The following is a 21,143-nucleotide window of genomic DNA, read 5'->3' as shown; positions in this document are numbered from 1 at the left end:
TACACAACAAGATAGATCCCGGAAAGCAAAGTACAGCCGTAACGTTTAAGTGTGGCCAGACTGCAGAAATATATATGAAAACATGAGTCCGATGTAACGCCGAGATTGTGACATAATCAAGGACATAGCACGTTTATGATGATATCATCCACTAATTCATCTGTCACGGACCGATTATTTCCAAGTCGCGTGATATAGACAGGCTGGATTGTATTTGAGTGCATTTGCACAGGGTTTTTGTACCGTAACATCGTTAGTTTTAAGAATCACGCGTGCATTTTAATCACTGGTGTTGATAACTGTTGATAATATCGATCAAATTATGTCAAGCGTTTCGCGTCACTACTTCAGGATTCATCCCGGTCCCACGCCCCAACCCACCCACCCACCCCAACATCCAGCATTACCTCAAGGACAACTTTCCACCCATCAAGGATCACTCAAGAACCTCACCCCTGCAGGACTACTCCCCACCCATCATAACCATCCATCCCTCCACCAGTAACCCCACCCCACAAGGATAACTCGTGACTCTCTACCAACACTTTCACGAGGTAGTGGTTAACAAACCCCTTCCCCTTGATACGTACAAAGCTGTTATTGTCAATGCGGTTATTTCATTTCCCTCTCACGCGACAGGTCCCTGCACTGAATGGCACTGTGACTACATATACAGGGAGCCATGGCTGAGTTGAAAATATAAAAGCATTTGAGGTTATTTCACTTCCCTGTCTTGCGACCCTTGTCCCATTGCTTTCGCTACTACTAAGGAAATGAGTTGACAATGATATGGATAGTACTTGATCAAATGTGTGGATTTCACGGACAGGTAGCTCAAACAGGCTGAGACTAGGGGTAATATAACATTTTTGAACTTGACTTCGGACTTCGAAGACGCTACAGCAGCAATGAATACCAGATACGTAGTTGTTGGGACAGCGTTCATAGCGTATGGGTTTTACATTATGTCTGCATACGGTGAGTACACAAGATATACACAATATGTTATACTGCGTGTGAAATAGTGTATTAATGCAGGCACCATGTCGAATGTTATATGTTTTACATAATGAGGGATTTAGGTTTTTAACTGTATCATGCCTCCGTTTAAATGGTGCATTTAAGGAATTCACCATGTAAAATGTAATATACGACTTCATACATGACATTATTGGGAAATTTAGTTTTCAGCTGTCATTGATTGGATTAATAATGTCTTATATCACACAAACTTACATTTACGTGTGTCTCAAATATGTTAAGGAGCAAATAAATATAAGAAGAAGAACAACAACAAAACAAAGAACAAACAAAAACCAAAACAACAGTCAGGATATTGCTTCTGATTGGAGTAATATCTTTAAGTGTATAATATCAGGTATTATATTCAAAGGTGTCAGAACAGGAAAAGGATGTAAAGAGGCCTTGTCAAACAGCTTTACACTGCCGCTTCAGTGTTCTAACGATGAATGGATACATGTGGAACACGAGGCGTATGGGGATGGGGATGGAGATGCAGCGACATGCCGTCTGAAATCTGCTGCGGCTTGTAGTAAGCTCCTCACCAGCAGTAGGAATGGCCTGGTCGTCAGCTGTAATGGGAAACAGTCATGTTTCGAAGCTATGACGGTACAGACAATTAACAACTGCAATGTTACCGATCCTGCTGCTGAAGTAAAGTACAATTGTATCAAAGGTGAGACTACAATATGGTATACCTGTATATATTAATAGTTATCATTGGCAAAAGAGTGATTAGATCTGTGTAGACACTGATTTCTTGGAATTCAGCCCCCGATTCCTTATAGACATATGAATAATGTTGTATATGTTTACAACCATAAACGTCATAAACCACTGTGTAGACGTTGAATGCACAGTCAGATAGTAGCTGCTGCATTACGGGTCCGCTCAGTGCTGAAGTAAAGTACTACTGTATGGATGGTGACTGTGGTCGTTGACGGGGCATTACGTGGCTGTCAGTAAGAAACAACTTAGGAATGACGGGATTTCTTCCATCAAGTGCAATTGACAAAAGCGTGTCACCAGTGGACCTACGAATATCATCTTCGGCGACATGAACAAAAATGAATCTTTATGAAAGTATCCAGAAATATTTATTCACCAATAATTTTTCAATTTAAGAACGGTGAAATATTTGGTTGGTTTGGTACGTTTCATGTTATTGTCTGGATAATGTGTCACACGAAAATATAGAAACATACCCTGTAGATGAAGGCGCTTTCAGTTCATGAAAAGGCCCATCAGAATGGACAAGTACTTGTCTCGTAGAAGGAAAGATATGCTTGAGCGGTCCCACGTGGATTATTTTCTTGCCTTGAAATATGCACCTGCATTTCATAACTCTGGATGTCAAACAACAAGGTGCACTTGTGAAAGACTCATGGAACATATTTAACGGGGATCTCGCTTGGCCGACTGACTCCAGGTCTTTGTGATCTAACACATACGTACTAACTGACCAAGTGGAACCATGCAAGTTACGCTTGCCAGAAGGGCACACGACTATCAGTTGTCTGACTTCCATTTTCCCCTTTGTTTGTGTCCTGGCGATTAAGTGCATGAGGGCTCAAGTTTAGGCTCAAATCTGTGATGGGAGTCAATCTAACAAAAGTACAAGAATCTGTACTTTCCTGGGAAAGTGTAATCCCCGTTATAACACGCTCGTGTTACGCTGTCGAAGGAACCTACTAACAGATGGAACCGAGTGACATTGTTGACACATGTCATCGTATCCCAGTTGCGTAGATCGATGTTCATGCTGTTTATGACTGGACTGTCCTATGTACGTTTCATTGTCTTTCACATATGTTAAATATTCAACAGTATAGGTTTGATAAAACTGTTGAGAAAAGAATGTTATTATGCAATACGTGCCAATTGCAGCAAATCGAGGATGAGTACCATTTTTGGTTTATTTGTCCTTATTATTCTGGAAGCCGCAAGAAAATTATTCTATCATATTATCATGCTAATCCATCACGGGCTAAATATTATCAGTTATTGATACCAACTCACTATGAACACATACTAGCTTAAAGTATCTATTTGAAACGAAACTTGCCAATTTGAGTAGATTGGCAGTACACAACCCTCCACTCTTTGTACACCGCTATGCACTGTTTCTTTTGTATTTTTAATGTACTTTAGGTCATGTGACCTTCACACTGAAATAAATTGTCATTGTCATTGTTATAACTGGATTGTCCTGTTCAGACTCGCTTATTTTCAACCCCCACCTTTTAGCTGGCATGTGGCGGAGTGCAACAAACAAACAAACAAACAAACAAACAAAACACACTAGGCATCGGCATTTTATATTGTCAAGACCGCGGGATGCTGCTAACTACTAATGCATATGTCAGTTTTTAAAGGTATTTTAAAATTTGACTATCTTGAATTTCATACCAATTATAATTCAGATTTTGAAGTGAACCTTGCCAATAGGTCATGGCATCGTTATCCTGTTAACAATGCATATCATAAACATTGACAATATTAATGATTTGTGAAAGTTGGCTCTTGAATTTGAGCTGCCAGTTCCCTTCTTTTTAATCTTGATCAACGTGAAGCAAAAGGAAAATCGAGCATGCGTGTGAGAAATTCTCTTTTCTCTTATGTGACGCATAACATATGCCTTAAACTTAAAAGTTAATACAAATTTTCTCCTGCTTGTCCTATGTCATTGTGTTTCAGGTAGTATGAACATGTGTAGTCCCGTCACAACATCAGTAAACGGGTCGGTGTACCTCCATTCTCCCGGCTTCCCTGACAGTGTCGGTGTGAACAGTAGCTGTGTTGTTAGAATCACAGGGCAGAATGTAGAAGTTACGTTGTTGGAACAGCGGAAGGGGTCAGGGATGCTTAACATCTCAAGTGACGTGAGCCAACTCTGGAAAAACGTGAACGTGAACCAGTACAACAGGGTATTGTCTGGACCAGCTGCCGAAATAGTCATAGTCTACGATAACCATGATCAGAATGGATCAAATATATGGATACGTGTTGCTGGTGTGTATAAGAGTATAGTTCATAAGTATGTACAGATATTATAACTGTACAGATATTGTAACTGTCAGGCGATCTATGCATCTAACCAATACATTAACCTGAAATACGAGCTGTATTCACTGTAATTATTATTGTAACCGATTCTTCAGTACATAAATGACACGACATATAGCCCTATATCACGCTGGAACCGCCTTAAAGATAAACATATAACTCATACCGAGAGACTGCTGTAACAATAACTTGTTCATAGGTTCAGGTCAGATGAACATGACGATCAGCGGAGAAATAATGGATGCATCAACAACAACTACATCAACACAAAGACTGCCAAGTTCACAGAGTACATCAAGTCCAGGTACTTCGGACACAACAACAACGGAAACAAAGACACGTGCACATTCTACAGCTACTGGTGAGTGTGAACTGGCGCTGTACAACTCTGGTTATACGTCAAACGTGTTTAGCATTTTACATGAGACATTTACTACCCTATATTTGTTTTACTGCATGATTATGAACATTGTTGATGTGCACGACACAATAAACATGTGTGGTCGAACGCTGTTTCTCTATGTTTTCACTGCATAGCAGCATCAATGCACTTGAAATGGGTTTAATAATGTATCGACATCGTTTTCTTGCGCGGAACATTAAATACATTTGAAAATGGCCGTTGAAAGATAATACATATTTGAGAATAAACAAAACAACTATATGCATGACTATCATTGGAACTACATCTGATCAGGAATCTTCAAGTTGCAGCCTCCATGACGACGATGACATCTACAGATGGACGTACTTCTCATTCGACAGGGAACACAGCAACACAGCTGCCTTCCAAATCAACGATGGTATCAACCGCAGTTTCAACAGCAGACAAAAGTATACGCTATTACAAACATTTCGAATTCTTCACGATGTGTGCACACTATATTCTTCTATCGATTGTAAATACATACAGTCGGTATGTGTCGTATGAGTATTTAACAGTATCCTGCCTAAGCATTTTTGCAGATTTGTTCACTGTTGCTGCGATGTGAATATTATAACGACTGGCTCTATAGCCATTACCACCGCTCTTACATTCTGTATATATACTGCCCTTGTAGTTGTTCTCCCATTGAAGACCCGTGAAGATCCGGGGTGGAATAGGTCTTAAGCAACCCATACTTGACACAAAAGCGACTGTTAGAGGCGACTAACAGGATCGGGTGGTCAGGCCCGCCGACTTGGTTGAAACATGTCATAGGATCCCATTTGCGCAGATCGATGTTCGGGCTGATAATCACTGGATTGTCTGGTCCAGACTCAATTATTTACAGACCACCGCCATATAGCTGGAATATTTCTGCGTTTGGCGTAAAACTCATTCACTCACACATTCTGCCATTGAACCTTCTCTTTCCTTTCCATTGTAATAGTTTGTAATACTAGATAATGTTAAACTACACTAAGTCTCATTAAGTGCATAACATGTCTGTGTTGTTTGTTGGTTCACACTGCTGCATCTGTATTTATTGCTTGTAATTATTGTTTTACAATATGACTAAATAGGAACGAATACACAGAAAAACTCTTGTGCAGGTCATATTCTCATAATTCATAGAATACTGAGTGTCCAAGGGTATTATCAAAGAAAGCAGAGATCGGGGAAGTTTTGTTGATCCAAATATAAATATTTTTACGATCTGTGATTTTCCGTCATACTATCCAATAACTTTTGAAAGATTCTGAAACAGTGTAACAAAAAATCAGATGGTCTTATGAATAGTTACATAACACTGAATATTGAGATTAACGGGTGGTATGTTTCATTAAAGTTTTCACATAACCATAAATAGTCTACAGTAATGTATGCCATTTTAGCCCTTCAGAAAGCCGCGTCAAAGTAAGAAAATACCACATGTCAAGATATCTTTTATGTATTCATATTGTAAGTCTTTCCGAAACACATTCCAAGCAACTGTCATTCAAAACACATTTCGTTTCAAAGGAAATGTAGTGACTACAAATACAAATAACAAATAAGATACTCTCTTTCTGACAGACAAATCAACAATGGCAGAAACAGTGACTGTTCATCCAGCTACAAGCACAACCACAGCCACGGCCCCGACTACTCCAAAATCTGCTACAGGTGAATAGATGCACAAAATATCAACAAGATAACTTTGCACGAGGAATGATCACGAGTAATCCATTTAGGCTTCACATTCAATGGATCATGCAAGTAATATTTTGTCGTTAAACGAACATTCTTAACTACACAGTGAGATTTTTCAAAAATATAATGTACATTTTAAGAACTGACCAATTGATAGTCAAAAACATAGGCGAACACAACTGTACGTTAACCTGCATGTCCCAAATGAATGGAAATAACACGAAATGTATCTTTTTGCTACCATATAACCTAATTTCATAGTGTGATATGTCATTCATTTTTAAATGTTAACTAATATTTAGAGTGCCGAAATGTATCTAATCGTCAGTTTTGTTTCTCTTCAGTTATCGCTACAAACATGACTACAAAGGGTGGCAAAGAATCATCCACAACCACACCCAGCCCTGAACCGGGTACGTACCTCAGCATTCCACCATATCATTTGTCCTATTTAACTTAATCTTCAGAAAACAAACATGTCATAGGCAGTAAATGCATATGTAAAGAATCAGCATTGTTCATGAAGTAATACAGGCGAATAAAAAAAAATAATAATAAAAATAAAGGTCATACAAGTTATTACATAATTATATTCCACAGACTGACGTTTTGTAGCCTCATACAGTCATCGAATCTTACCCGCCAGCTCACTGACAATATATCGTACTGACCTTATTTTAACAGGAAGGATAATTTTGGTTGCTTCTGCTGTCTCAGGCTGTGTTGTCACAATCTTGATTGTCGTGATTGCAGTTGTTCTTTGCAGGTAATATTAAGATTGTCTTTTGTACATTGTAACATGCTGAACATTTATAATAAGTTATGTTTTCAACAGAAATGAATCAAACGCATTGCATAAACTATTTTCAACTCTGAACGTAAGAATAATTCTGAAAATATATTCATCGTAGACTTTAATGCTGTCGATTATCATTATCTCGACCAATCGGGATCATGTTGGAATTTCAGGTATCATGACGTACGAGATAAGTACAATAGGTTAGATAATGTATCAGTATAATGAATACTTATGGATCTGCTCATAATCATAAACAAACATGACTTAAATGCATCATGGGAAACTAAAAAAAATATATAATTAGCTTGTCATGACTAGAGAATTAAGGTGCAAATATCGATGCAGTCGAAATAACCAGATTCGAGATAATGAGGTTGTATTACAACTTAATATTAATTGATTGGTTTATTGTATTCAAGGAAACATATGAAGAAGAGTCGTTCTCATGAAACTCCAGGAAAGGGTGATTTTAAAAGACCTTTAGAGCTCAGTCCCATGAATCCGGAAAAGCATCAAAATGGCTTTGGACAAAATGAAACATGTAACCAGCATTTTGTGCTCGATCCAGAATTTGTAGCTGGAAATGGTGAACCCATTAACACAGAACCTGGACACCGAGCTGTTTCGCAGGATCTGTACGCAAAGGCCGTGCCTTTGGGTTCTGCAGCAGACATGTATGACAAAAGTACACTTACAGTCACGAACAGCGAAGCCGACCCGAATGTCATTAGTGACCCTAATGGCAGCAGGGCTGACAGTGATCATCAAGGAATAAGTGCCATGACTGAAAATGATTTATATGGCGGACGTTTTGCTGATCTTCGAGAGGCAATGGTTGACAATGTTGTCTATGATAAATTCGACCTTGAAAGAGACAAAGAATATGTACAGGACGAATCCGACACTTCTCCAAACAACACTAAACAGTCTTCAACAAATAATTGTGAAATGATAGAAAATGATGTCTACGACGGAACTCCTCATGCTGCCAACGAGAATAATGAAACTAGAGAGAGAATGGATGACAATAGACTCTATCACAAATCTGACTTTGACAAAACGAAGGAACCCGACGCTTGTCTGAACCACGTTAAACTGTCTTGGAAAGATGGTATGGTAGAAAACGATGTCTATGAACGGGGGCCTCCTCACCTTGATGGTCCTGTTGGCAGCATTGCTGACACCGACAATCCTGTTGGTTATTTGAATGATTGGGGAGTGGAAACTAGCGAGGGAATGGGTGACAATGGACTCCATGATAAATTCGACTTTGACAGGGAGAGGGAATCTCTACAAGATGAATCCGACGCTTCTCCAAACCACGGTAAACTGTCTTGGAAAGGTGGTATGGTAGAAAACGATGTCTACGAACGGGGACCTCCTTGATGACAACGACAATCATGTAGATTTGTATGATGGACAGGAAACTAGCGAGGGAAATGGTGATAAATTCGAATATGACAGAGAAAAGGATTCTCAGCACGGACGTGCACGTTTCTCTTAGCAACTTTCACGATGACGACGATAGAGTCATGGTGTCCAATCAACAGTCTCATTTAAATTTTGCAACAGGAGTTGACGTATCTCGAGTATATTCATAGATATTCAACATCAAGTGATAATCATAACGATGGCATTTAATTGACTAGCTGCTTCCATGATAGACATAGCCTGTGAGAAACTGATATTTGAAATCCTCAAATTTCTACACCACCACCATTAACATCACTGCATCCATGTATGTAAGATACCGCCATGCTTCATATACCACCAGTGTCGATTGCTAGTTGTGACTTAATGACACTTGCTCAGAGATGAATTCATGGTTTATATTAAGAATCCCATAGTCTAAGCTGAAATCAATTCAGTCTCCCTCCTAGGATTGCAACAAGGACATCACATCGGCCTATAAGACTGAAGTATATCATATGTGCTACATACAATAGATAAGGACAAAGATTTATGGGTGAGCAACTTCTTTAATTAGGTGGAGCGACGTTTCGATACAGCTTCTTGTTTCGTTGTCAAGCAAGTAAAGGCAACGGTACAAGAAACTGTACCGAAACGTCGCTCCACCTGATTAAAGAAGCTGTTCATCCATAAAGTTTTGTCCTTATCTGATTCACCAACGTCTGAAAACATGCCTCTCAGAGAAGAAATGCTACATATAATGTTGTGCGCACTGACTATCTACTAGTCAGTAATTACTACAGTGTATACGACGTATTACCTTCTGACGAGAGGTTGCTTGACGTGATGGGATCAAAGTAGGTAGTATTTGTTTGATCCATCATGGTAGAGTCTGGATGCAGTGAGCCTGTTAATGTGGGCCTTGTTGATGTGACGTTGGCTGAAATAAAATTGTTACTTGTTACTTACTGCGTATTATTTTGTAAGTATCCGTTCAAGTAATGAGTCAACAACATTCGCTGGTTCATCGATGCTGATGATCAGAGAAAGGTGAAAAAGTTGTTTGTGTGTATTCAACATCTGTAATATGTTTCTCTTAAAGCATCGATTCGTTTAAAATCTTTGTCGGAACGAAATTAATAGCGCACAGTGTACTTAAATCGTACCGCCTTGATACCTACGTGTAGCTGGGTCCTTCGGGGATTCTTATAATAGGTTTTAAGCTGCCCGTGGCCGAGGCAAAATATAAATCGGACAGGCTTGGTGAAACTTTGTTAATTGTGTGTTTTGAAACCCAGTGAGTCACTTTTCATAATATGAGTCATTAGGTTCGAAGTAATCAAGCCCCGTGGTTGTACACCTTAACATTGAAGGGTCGATGTAAAACAACGTATAACGAAATAGACAAATAGCTTAAGTCTTCCCCGGTCTTTGAATGTTTGACACGTTGAGTGTTTGATTAAAAGAATGTGAATATGTGGGGGATACTTAGAGCAATACAGATCGATTTACCTGAGGAACATCGCATATAGTACAAATCACAGGTCCAAAATGCAAAAATGTAAGTACCCATTTCATTCAGGGAAGTGGAGAAACTAAAAACAGCTCACGTTTGCACTGGCAGGTCTTTCTTTGCTCAACTTGTGGAGCATAATAACCTATAACCATAGTTATATCCTGTGAATGATAACTGATCTGTAATAACGCCATGAAACCATAAATAGTAATTACTCATTTCGATTTCCATTTTCCTTCATCAACTCATATCCGATCTAATATGCATCAAATGACACAGTTTTATATTACCGCAGATTCAGTAGTGCATATTATGTGTGACGTGGGTGATAGGGTGGTTTCTGTCTTGAAGTGACATAGACCTAAGACATAAACCTCTTTGGCGTAATCAACTTAATCGGAACAAACCGAAATCTAAACAAATGTTCCCAAACGACTGGGCCAGGAACTGTTTTCCTTTAAGACCTGTTATACACTGGAGTTGATAGATGTTCTTTTCCCTTTGTTTAAATACCAGACAATAGATATAGGTATGAAATCTGAAGAAAAATATGCCATGCCTTTTAGGTATTTACTATAGGAATGAATATCGTTCAACTTTGTTTTGTTGAATCACGAGACGCTTTTTGTACACAATGGCGGTAGTCACTGCATCTGCTTTATAAAAGATACCTATTCAGAGTCTTCAATGAAGTTTGGGCTGGTTGACAAGAAGCTGATACATGTCTTGGCACGGAGAATCAACCCTACGTTGATAATATTCAATCATATTAAATCATATTCAGCATGTATGTGTACCCTTAAAAGGAGTGTGGCGGTAAACTGTGATCAATGTAAACACCCAGTATTAGAACTGAGATATGTGTTGACGACTATCATCGTGGTCGTTTCTGTAATTAAAATACCAAAACACATCGTACGGTATATGCACGTCGTGGGTGGACCAACACACACTTGTTGGGGATTGCCCACACAGGTACAGTGTGTGAATCCCAATTTCTGGCGTTCCACACGAAAAGGATCATTACATCTGACAGGCTTATTGATTCTGAATTCAATCTGCTTGTCACACACTTGTGATGAACCTATTTCCATTCATAGTTAACTTGAATGCATTTATGTATGAACTAGAATACGATGTTAGTAAAGTGGGGTGTCTACATACTCTTAACAATAACAGTAGTAAGCATGCAGTGGCCAATACGTTCAATATTCCACATTTTGAGGGTATGGAAGAGACACCAGAGACCCTCCTAATGCTGATGATCACTGTATGTTATACGTAATAGTGTATGGAAAGCGATGATCTGTTACTGAAGGTGAACTATCATCTTGAACTTTATATCATGCTTGAACTCTAACGTCTTTGATAGAACATACTTTGCCTGGAAACGTTGATGTTCTATATCCCACATGTCTCATGTCTACATCTATATATAGTGCAGCTGCTAAGAGAAACCCAATCGATTACTTTACTCACATGCGTAACTCATGCAACCAAACATTCCCTGTATTTTTATGTAACACGTAACGTCGAAAAAACATTTATATTATCATATCTTCATTTCAGGCGTTCCGAAACAGGAGACAGTAAGCTGGATTATAAAACAGTGTCAATACAGGTACAGGCAAGTAAAATAACAGAAAACACGTGACTGAATCTTTAATAGCAACTGACAACGCAAAGAATGAGTTTGGTTTATATGTCCTCATGGCGATTCTGCAAATCATGTCTGATTTTTTTCTGAACACTATGGTAGAAGTAGGTACACACACCACTTGTCTGTAAGCGTAACCATAACTTAGAAATTTTCTTTGTTTCTTAATGTTCATTGTTATATTCAGTGAACTGACAAAGTTACGGGTCGTTGATGCACATTTACTATTTTTTCTCTATATCCCTTTCTTATACAGACTGCAAATTTCCCCCTTTGGCAATTGTCCACATCCTTCCATTGTACTATATATATGATCAAATTTTTTTAATGATCACTTGAAGCAAAATAACTTTCACTATTAACAATATTTCAAATGCATCTGAAAGATTGCCTGCATCACCTTAAATACCGAGACACAATTGTCGAAAGCAGATCACGTCCAACCCTCCATATATGCACACACACGTACGCACCTTCTCATCACAACGACCCACCTCACTACTGTCAACATCCAAACGAAAACTTAGTTGAATCAGGAAGCAAACAAAAATAAAGGACAGTGACGTTGTTTGTTGGGGCAAGATAGACCTGCACAATGAGAACCTCACAACATGCTCTACATACAGTCACAACGCATTTCACTTCTTTGTTCATGCCGGAGACTTAGTTGTCCTCGGGATACGCTTGCGCATATGTTCAACTGTCGATAGCACCTAGCTACCTGTTCTCTGTTGCCGTTAGTTGGTTCGTCATGTCATCGTGCTGGTTATAACACTTCCTTCTTTGTGTTTGTTCACAATAGTTTTGAAGGTTTTTGTTTGCCAATGTGATTGGATACGATCATGGTTTCAGGTGTTCTCGGGTAGGAACCGGATTCACAGGTATGGAAATAGACGAATTTGACGTGGGAGACTATATGCAAGCAGGATAGTTATGCACCAACGAAAGGTGTTGTTTTCGTTTGCTCAATGGCGGATGTGGGTGAATTTCAACGAGGGAACATGCTACACATGGAATAGGAACTCAACAGTTTAACTTTATGCCTGAATAGAGACGACATGTTTTGTATCTATGGACGTACAGAAAGGACTCAATTAACTTCTCATGACTGAGATCTAACAGCCATGCATGTTGAACAAGCGTTTGTGATCTGTCTGCATTACTTCTTGGCTGTATACGGTGAGTGATAGCACTAACAGACGTGCCTTTGTATTCTTTATTCAGTACGTGTAACGTGATTTTTTTAAACTACATCCTGTCTCCCGTATGAATTCGTATCGCATTATGTATGTGTGATTTGTTGTGACTGACGCTCAAATGTCAAAAGCTTTTCAAATAACTAGATTATAAAGCATACATGTCATTTTTAACATTGTGATATGATACATACCTCTGAGACATTTATAACCCTGTCCTAATCAGTCTCAGATATCCCAGTCATGTATTAGTACACACTGAGAGTTGATCACATTTAAGACACCATCAAACATTGGTGGAGCCTTAAAGCTATGTGCAATGTGCATTGTTTACCTATCAGCATATATACGCGCTAGTTTTGTGAACTGAAGGATACTGTACACTCAACGTTTCATACATTATATCAAAACATTATGATGTTAGATATTATGTCTTATTTGAGTCACATTCAAACAATTTTTAGTTTTAAAGATGTAACTACACCTTTGCTTCAAAACTTTGCATTTTGAAACAAATAGGGTTTACCCTTCAGTTGGGACAATATTTTCAAGTATAATTTGTCAAATATTTTTGACTGAACGTATTTCAATATATTCAAAGGCGTCATGTCTGGAAACAGATGTATACAGGACTTGTCGAAAAGCCCTACAGTACAGCTTCAGTGTCCTGACGGTGAATGGATACATGTCATGCAGGAGTTGTATGGAGATGGAGATGCAGCGACATGTCGTGTGAAAGATAATAACGCTTGTAATAGGCTCCAGACCAGCAGCCAGAATGGTCTTGTCGTCAACTGTAATGGGAAACAGTCATGTCGTGAAGTCATTGGGGTACAACCAATCAACAACTGTAATATTACAGATGCTACTGCTGAAGTAAAGTACAACTGTATCAAAGGTGAGTCTTCAATATGGTATACCTGTTTAAAAAGTGATCATTTGACAAACCTGTAGTAGATCGACATAAACGTTGATTTATTTATATCACCCACCGAATCCATTATAGACATATTATTGTGTATACTTACCATCAGCGTCATAAACGAACGAATATGTGGATTTTTAATGCATAGCCAAATAGCAACTGCTGTACTACCGATCTGCTCAGTGCTAAGAGTAAAATGCTACTCATCGAAGGTAACTGTGGTCGTTGACGAGACATTACAAGTTTGTCTGTGAGACACAACTTGGGACTGACGGTATTTCTCCACCATCAAGTGCTACCATTTAGTCAGTAGGATTGCGAATGTTATCGTCGGTATAATTAACAAAAAATAATCTTTATGAAAATAACCAGAAATATTCATTTACTAATAATCCTGTCGACGAAAGCGCTGTTAGTTCATGGAGAGGCCCATTAGAATGGGCACGTACTTGTCTCATTGAAGGGCAAATATGCTCGAGCGGTCCCAGGTGGATTATTTTCTTGCTTTGAAATATGCCCCTGCCTTTCATAAGTCGAGATGTTAAACGCGCGTGAAAGACTCAAGGAACATATTTAACGGGAATCTCGCATGGCCGACTGACTTCGAGTCCTTGTGATAACCCATACTAACTGACGAACTGGAACCGTGCCAATTTATGCTTGTTAGAGGGGTACGCATACACATTTTCTCCTGCTTGTCCTATGTCACTGTGTTTCAGATAGTATGAAAATGTGTAATCCACGCATAAGAAGAGTACATGGGTCGGTGTACCTCCATTCTCCCGGCTTCCCTGACAGTGTCGGTGTAAACAGTAGCTGTGTTGTTAGGATCACAGGGCACACTGTAGAAGTTACGTTGGTAGAACAGCGATTGAAGTCCGGAATGCTCAACGTGTCAGGGAGGGGAGAGGACGGGAGACGACTTTGGACAAACATGAACGTGAACCAGTACAACAGGGTATTACCCGGACCAGCTGCCGAAATAGTTATAGTCTACGATAACCATGATCAGAATGGGTCAAATCTGTGGATACGTGTTGCTGGTGTGTATAAGAGTATAATTCATGCACAGATATGACAACTGTCAGTCGATCTATCAGTTTATTGTAATCACTGTAATCACTGAAATTGTTATTAATCGACTGTTCTGTAAACATATAACCCTAAATTACGCTAAAACATAAACATATAACCCATACCTAGAGATTGCTGTAACAATAACTTGTTCATAGATTCAGGCCAAATGACCATAACGATCAGCGGTGAAAGGCGGGATGCATCAACAATTAAAGCTACTGGTGAGTGTGAACTGGCGCTGTACAACTCTGTTTACACGTCAGACGTGTTTAGCATTTTACATGAGACATTTGCTTCGATACATTTGTTTTACTGTATGATTATGAACATTATTCATGTGCACGATACATTAAACATGTGTGGTCGAACGCTATGTCGATATGTTTTCATTGCATAGTAACATCAATGCATTTGATTTGGGCTTAATAATGTATCAACATCTTTCTCTTGCGCGGAACATTTAATACATTTAAAAATGGCCGTTGAAATATAAAACACAATTGAGAATAAACAAAACACCTATATGCATGTCTGTCCTCCTTGGGACTACATCTGATCAGAAATCCTCAAGTTGCAGCCTCCATGATGACCGTGACATCTACGGGTGGACTTACTATTCACTCGACAGGGAACACAGCAACACAGAGGTCTTCCAAATCAACGATGGTATCAACAGCAGTTTCAACAACAGACAAAAGTACGTATACGCAATTACAAGCATTTCTTCACGATGTCTGCACACTATATCCTTCTATCGATTTTGAATACATACAGTTGGTATGTGGCGTATCAGTAATTTACAGTCGATACAGTGTCTAACTTCCCTGAAAACTATATTTGGTCTGAAGGGCTTTAGCACATGCCACCAGTGCTACATGACTGTTGTATCCGAAATTTGGTTCCTTCATGTCCCTGTTAAAATAATAACATGACAAACATCCTGCCTAACCACTTTTTGCAGATTTGTTCACTGTTGCTGCGATGTGAATATTATAACCACTGGCTCTATAGCCATTACCACCGCTATTACATTCTCTATATATACTGCCCTTGCAGTTGTTCCCCCATGGAAGACCCGCGAAGGTCTGGGTAGAGTAGGTCTTCAGAAACCAATGCTTCCCACAAAAGGCGTAAGAGGCGAATAAAAGGATCTGGTGGTCAGACTCGCTGACTAGGTTGACACATGTCATCGGTTTCCAATTGGGCTGATCGATGCTTATGCTGTTGATCACTGGATTGTCTTGATCAGACTCGATTATTTACAGACCGCCGCCATATAGCTGGAATATTGCTGAGTGTGGCGTAAAACTAAACTCACTCACTCTGTCATTGAAGGTATTTGATTTTCCGCCACACTATCCAATAACTTCTGAAAGATTCTGATACTATGTAACAACAAAATCAGATGGCCTTATGAATAGTAATATAATACCGAATGTTCAGATGAACGGATGGTATGTTTGATAAACGTTTTCACATAATCATGAATCAACTAAATAGTCTACAGTAATTTATGTCATTTTAACCCTTCAGACACCCTCGCCACAGTAAGAAAACACCACATGTCAAGTTATCTTTTATATATTCATATTACAAACCTTTCCGAAACACATTCCAAGCAACTGTCATTCAACAACACATTTCGTTTCAAAGGAAATGTAGTGACTACAAATACAAACAGGATATAATTCGATAGCCTCTTTCTTCTGACAGGCAAATCAACAATGGCAGAAACAGTGACAGGTCACCCAAAAACAAGGACAACAGCCACGGCCCTGACTACTCCAAAATCTGCTACAGGTGAATAGATGCACAAAATATGAACACGACAACTCTGCACGAGGAATCATCACGAGCAATCCTTGCAGACTTCATATTCAATGGACCGTGCAAGCAATATTTTCTGGTTAAACGAACATTCTTAACTACTGCAAAAGAAACGTCATCTTGTGTTTTCAACTCATAAATAAAAAAGAGCAAAACGCTTGTAAATTCCAATGTTTAATATTATGAACATATTGTATAATTAACTTGTTAACAGAACTCGTAAAACACAATTGCATTTTTGGACGGATTTACAGATGGATTTCTTGACTAGGGGTGTATTGTCCTGTATTCGATCAGCTGCCACAACATGAATCGCATTGCTCGATCACTAAAACGTCCTAATATCGGGTGGTGTGTCCCCCTCGTGATGCAACACGACGTCGCATAGAGTTGGTAAGTCGCCTGATCACGTGAATAGGGATCTGTCGCCATTCGTCCTGCAAAGCACGACCCAAATCCTGTACTGTCACTGGTGGCTGCTGACGTTGACGGATACGGCGCCCGAGGTGGTCCCACAGGTGTTCGATCGGGGACATATCCTGTAATCTCGCTGGCCAAGGCAGAAGATGCACATTGTTGGTGTTGAGGAAGTTCCTTGTAGTGACAGCAGTGTGGGGTGTGGCGGTGTCATGCTGGAACACGGTTCTTGGGTTCTGATGGAGCCATGGAACAACGACGGGCTGTAGAACCTCATCAATATACCGGCGTGCTGTCAGGTTACCACGAATGATAACCAGATCCGTCTGCCTGTCCCCACAGATGCCACCCCATACCATACAACTTCCACCGCCATAAGGCTCCACCTCCGTGACGCAACAACGTGCCGTTCTCTCACCCTGTCGCCTGTATACACGCACACGACCATCTGTTTTGTTGAGCTGGAACCTGCTCTCGTCGGTGAAGAGCACACGGCTCCAATGTCGTTGCTGCCATTGACGAACGGTCCTCGCCCAAGCCAGTCTGCGACGTCGAATTTGATCCGTTAACGTCATCCCTCTGAACGGCCGATAGGGTCGAATGCCATGTCGACGCAGTCGTCTGGTCACTGTCCATCTGCTGACTGGGTGGTTCAGGCCGTGGGCAGCAGATGACGTCACGGTGACGAATCTGTTCCTCAGGTGAATCACCCGTAAATACCTGTCTTCGTTGGGGGTGGTCACCCTTGGTCTGCCGCTTCTGGGCCGGTCTGTTGTCCGGCCTGTCTGCCTGTATCGTGACAACAGTCTCCCGATTGATTTCTTGGAGCAGTTCATGATTCTGGCGACGTGGTAATGGGTAGCGCCAAGTTGCAGCATCCCAATTGCTCTCTCTCTCTCTGCGCTGACGTTAACCGCGGCATGTTCTTTGTTTCAAACTGATGGAGCCAATGCCCATGAACATTTCTAAGGCTGTTTTATACCCCAGAATCAAACGGGTACTTTTCTGTACATACAGGAAATTTTACTGATGGAATGCACGTGCATTCCATGCACTGTTTGTGTCATGTCATCGAATTCAGTGTTCAGGTGATCTGTTCCTGATACTGATTTATGTTCATGGTCATAGAATAGAAAATGACACATAAAAATAGTTTGGGGACGTTTCTTTTGCACGTGAGGTTAGCTGGAATATTGCTGAGTGTGGCGTAAAACTATTAGTAAACTCACTCACTCACTCAAGAAATGTATCTAATCGTCGGTTTTATTTCTCACCAGTAATCGCTACAAACATGACTACAAAGGATGGCAAAGCATCATTCGCAATCACACCAAGCCCTGAACCGGGTACGTACCTCAGCATTCCACCATATCATTTGTCCAATTTAACTTAATCTTCAGAAAACAAACATGTCATAGGCAGTAAATGCATATGTAAAGAATCAGCATTGTTCATGAAGTAATACGGGCGAATAACAAAAAAAAAAAAAAAAAAAAAAATGAATGAAAAAGGTCATAAAAGTTGTTCAATCTTCTTTGACGTGAGAAATGATAACAGGGCATGGTTGAAAATGTTATTACATACATTCCACACACTGACGTTTTGTACCCTCATACAGTCATCGAATCATACTCGTCAGCTCACTGACAATATATCGTACTGACCTTATTTTAACAGGAAGGATAATTTTGGTTGCTTCTGCTGTCTCAGGCTGTGTTGTCACAATCTTGATTGTCGTGATTGCCATTGCTCTTTGCAGGTAATATTAAGATTCTACATTGTAACGTGCTGAACATTTATTATAACTTATGTTTTCCACAGAAATAAATCAAACGTATTGCATAAACTATTTTCAGCTATGAACTTAAGAAAATTTCTGAAAATATATTCATCGTAGACTTTAATGCTGTCGATTATCATTATCTCGACCAATCGGGATCATGTTGGAATTTCAGGTATCATGACGTACGGGATAAGTACAATAGGTTAGATAATGTATCAGTATAATGAATACTTATGGATCTGCTCATAATCATGAACAAACATGACTTAAATGCATCATGGGAAACTAAAAAAAATATATAATTAGCTTGTCATGACTAGAGAATTAAGGTGCAAATATCGATGCAGTCGAAATAACCAGATTCGAGATAATGAGGTTGTATTACAACTTAATATTAATTGATTGGTTTATTGTATTCAAGGAAACATATGAAGAAGAGTCGTTCTCATGAAACTCCAGGAAAAGGTGATTTTAAAAGACCTTTAGAGCTCAGTCCCATGAATCCGGAAAAGCATCAGTATGGATTTGGACAAAATGAAACATGTAACCAGCATTCTGTGCTCGATCCAGAATTTGCAGCTGGAAATGGTGAACCCATTAACACAGAGCCTCGACACCGAGCTATGTGTTCTGGAAAAAATACGCAGGCTCTGTACGCAAATGCCGTGCCTTTGGGTTCTGCAGTAGACATGTACGACAACAGTAAACTTATAGTCATGAACAGCGAAGCCGACCCGAATGTTATAAGTGACCCTAATGGCAGCAGGGCTGACAGTGATCATCAAGGAATATGTGCTATCACTGAAAATGACTTATATCACGGAGGTTTTGCTGATCTTCGAGAGGCAATGGTTGACAATGTTGTCTATGATAAATTCGACCTTGTAAGAGACAAAGAATATGTACAGGACGAATCCGACACTTCTCCAAACAACACTATACAGGCTTTAACAAATATTTGTGAAATGATAGAAAATGATGTCTACGACGGAACTCCTCATGCTGCCAACGAGAATAATGAAGATGATTTGAATGATGGAGGATTGGAAACTAGCGAGGGAATGGTTGACAATGGACTCTATAATAAATTCGACTTTGACAGAACGAAGGACTCTCTTCTGGATGAATCCGACGCTTGTCTGAACCACGTTCAAGTGTCTTGGAAAGATGGTATGGTAGAAAACGATGTCTACGAACGGGGGCCTCCTCACCTTGATGATCCCGTTGGCAGCATGGCTGACACCGACAATCCTGTTGGTGATTTGAATGATTGGGGAGTCGAAACTAGCGAGGGAATGGTTGACAATGGACTCCATGATAAATTCGACTTTGACAGAGAGAAGGAATCTCTACAAGATGAATCCGACACTTCTCCAAACCACGGTAAACTGTTTTGGAAAGATGGCATGGTAGAAAACGATGTCTACGAACGGGGGCCTCCTTGATGACGTCGTTGGCAGCGTGGCTGACAACGACAATCATGTAGATTTGTATGATGAAGGACAGGAAACTAGCGAGGGAGTGGTTGACAATGGACTCTGAGATAAATTCGAATATGACAGGGAGAAGGATTCTCCTAGCAACTTTCACGACGACGAGGATAGAGTCATGGTTCCAATCAACTGTCTCATTTAATATTTGAAATAGGAATTGACATATCCCGAGTATATTCATGTATATTCAACATCAACAGTGATGATCATAACGATGATATTTGATTGTTGATAGTGTGAGAAGCTGAGTCCGCAAATTTGAAACTTACGCCAAAATACACTATCATGAATTTACGTCATCGGTGGGTACATTAATGGATTTGTCCATCATAAGACACAGCAAGTGAAAAGACGTCGATCGAGAGAGAGAGAGAGAGAGAGAGAGAGAGAGAGAGAGAGAGAGAGGGAGGGAGAGATGTGTATGATAATATTTTAATGCTTTAATTTAACCAAACTTCTTTTGCAGAATATGCAGAACATTAACACTCTTATTGATTATAACTGAATGAAAGGCCAGTATGGTTCTTGGTGCAATTACAACCTAACAAAGTTTGAGATTAAGGAAAATCAAGTTCTATGGACAGGCAACTTCTTTATTGCAACGGGTGCGACGCTTCGGTGTTGGTATCGAGAAGTTATCTATACAACGTCTAAAATGCCTTTGAAAGAATTTTAAGATTGTTTCAAACATCAGCTTTAGATTAATAAACTAATAAACCAAACGTTTTGTCATGATGATACACAAATGGCCGTTACCTACCTTTCAACGAATGTCATTCTGACTAACTAGAGCTATTTTGTTATAATGATAATTTTGTGTGTTAATTTTGGCCATTATAAC

General features: G+C 39.6%; 2 protein-coding genes across 5 annotated transcripts in view; both read left to right on the top strand.

Moving 5' to 3' along the window:
- The window catches only part of LOC137288048 (uncharacterized), a 129,141-nt gene extending 108,506 nt beyond the window's left edge, over positions 1–20,635 (top strand). Inside the window, exons 1-9 of one of the 2 annotated variants that reach the window (XM_067820413.1) lie at positions 12,109–12,763; positions 13,382–13,678; positions 14,425–14,748; positions 14,938–15,003; positions 15,354–15,479; positions 16,496–16,582; positions 18,304–18,372; positions 18,704–18,785; positions 19,231–20,635. In XM_067820413.1, coding sequence (XP_067676514.1) covers positions 12,709–12,763; positions 13,382–13,678; positions 14,425–14,748; positions 14,938–15,003; positions 15,354–15,479; positions 16,496–16,582; positions 18,304–18,372; positions 18,704–18,785; positions 19,231–20,254 — 2,130 coding nt within the window. In that variant the 5' untranslated portion in view covers positions 12,109–12,708 and the 3' untranslated portion in view covers positions 20,255–20,635. Of the gene's footprint in view, positions 1–12,108; positions 12,764–13,381; positions 13,679–14,424; positions 14,749–14,937; positions 15,004–15,353; positions 15,480–16,495; positions 16,583–18,303; positions 18,373–18,703; positions 18,786–19,230 lie in introns of those variants that run through there. The other variant, XM_067820412.1, reaches the window with a different exon arrangement.
- On the top strand, positions 1,132–9,375 carry LOC137288047 (uncharacterized). Of its 3 annotated transcripts, none has more exons than XM_067820410.1 (8): positions 1,132–1,696; positions 3,718–4,032; positions 4,286–4,447; positions 4,801–4,920; positions 6,086–6,175; positions 6,547–6,615; positions 6,887–6,968; positions 7,421–9,375. In XM_067820410.1, exons 1-8 carry the CDS (start codon positions 1,213–1,215, stop codon positions 8,385–8,387), a joined length of 2,289 nt encoding a protein of 762 aa, XP_067676511.1. In that variant the 5' UTR covers positions 1,132–1,212; the 3' UTR covers positions 8,388–9,375. The 3 variants fall into 3 exon arrangements, with proteins under 3 accessions (XP_067676511.1, XP_067676510.1, XP_067676512.1); XM_067820409.1 differs by having other exon boundaries at positions 4,795–4,920; XM_067820411.1 differs by lacking the exon at positions 4,801–4,920.
- Positions 20,636–21,143: the final 508 nt, after the last annotated feature.

This window comes from Haliotis asinina, chromosome 6 (assembly GCF_037392515.1).
Source record: "Haliotis asinina isolate JCU_RB_2024 chromosome 6, JCU_Hal_asi_v2, whole genome shotgun sequence".
Taxonomy (NCBI): Eukaryota; Metazoa; Mollusca; class Gastropoda; order Lepetellida; family Haliotidae; genus Haliotis; species Haliotis asinina.
This window is presented reverse-complemented; position numbering and strand designations above follow the sequence as displayed.

What these genes read in the sequence shown, in the direction of transcription:
- LOC137288047 (XM_067820409.1), top strand. Translation starts at nt 1,213, where the DNA reads ATGTCTTATATCACACAAACTTACATTTACGTGTGTCTCAAATATGTT. An exon ending in TGCACATTCTACAGCTACTG is followed by an intron (nt 4,448 to 4,794) that starts GTGAGTGTGAAC and finishes GGAATCTTCAAG; the next exon opens with TTGCAGCCTCCATGACGACG. An exon ending in TACTCCAAAATCTGCTACAG is followed by an intron (nt 6,176 to 6,546) that starts GTGAATAGATGC and finishes GTTTCTCTTCAG; the next exon opens with TTATCGCTACAAACATGACT.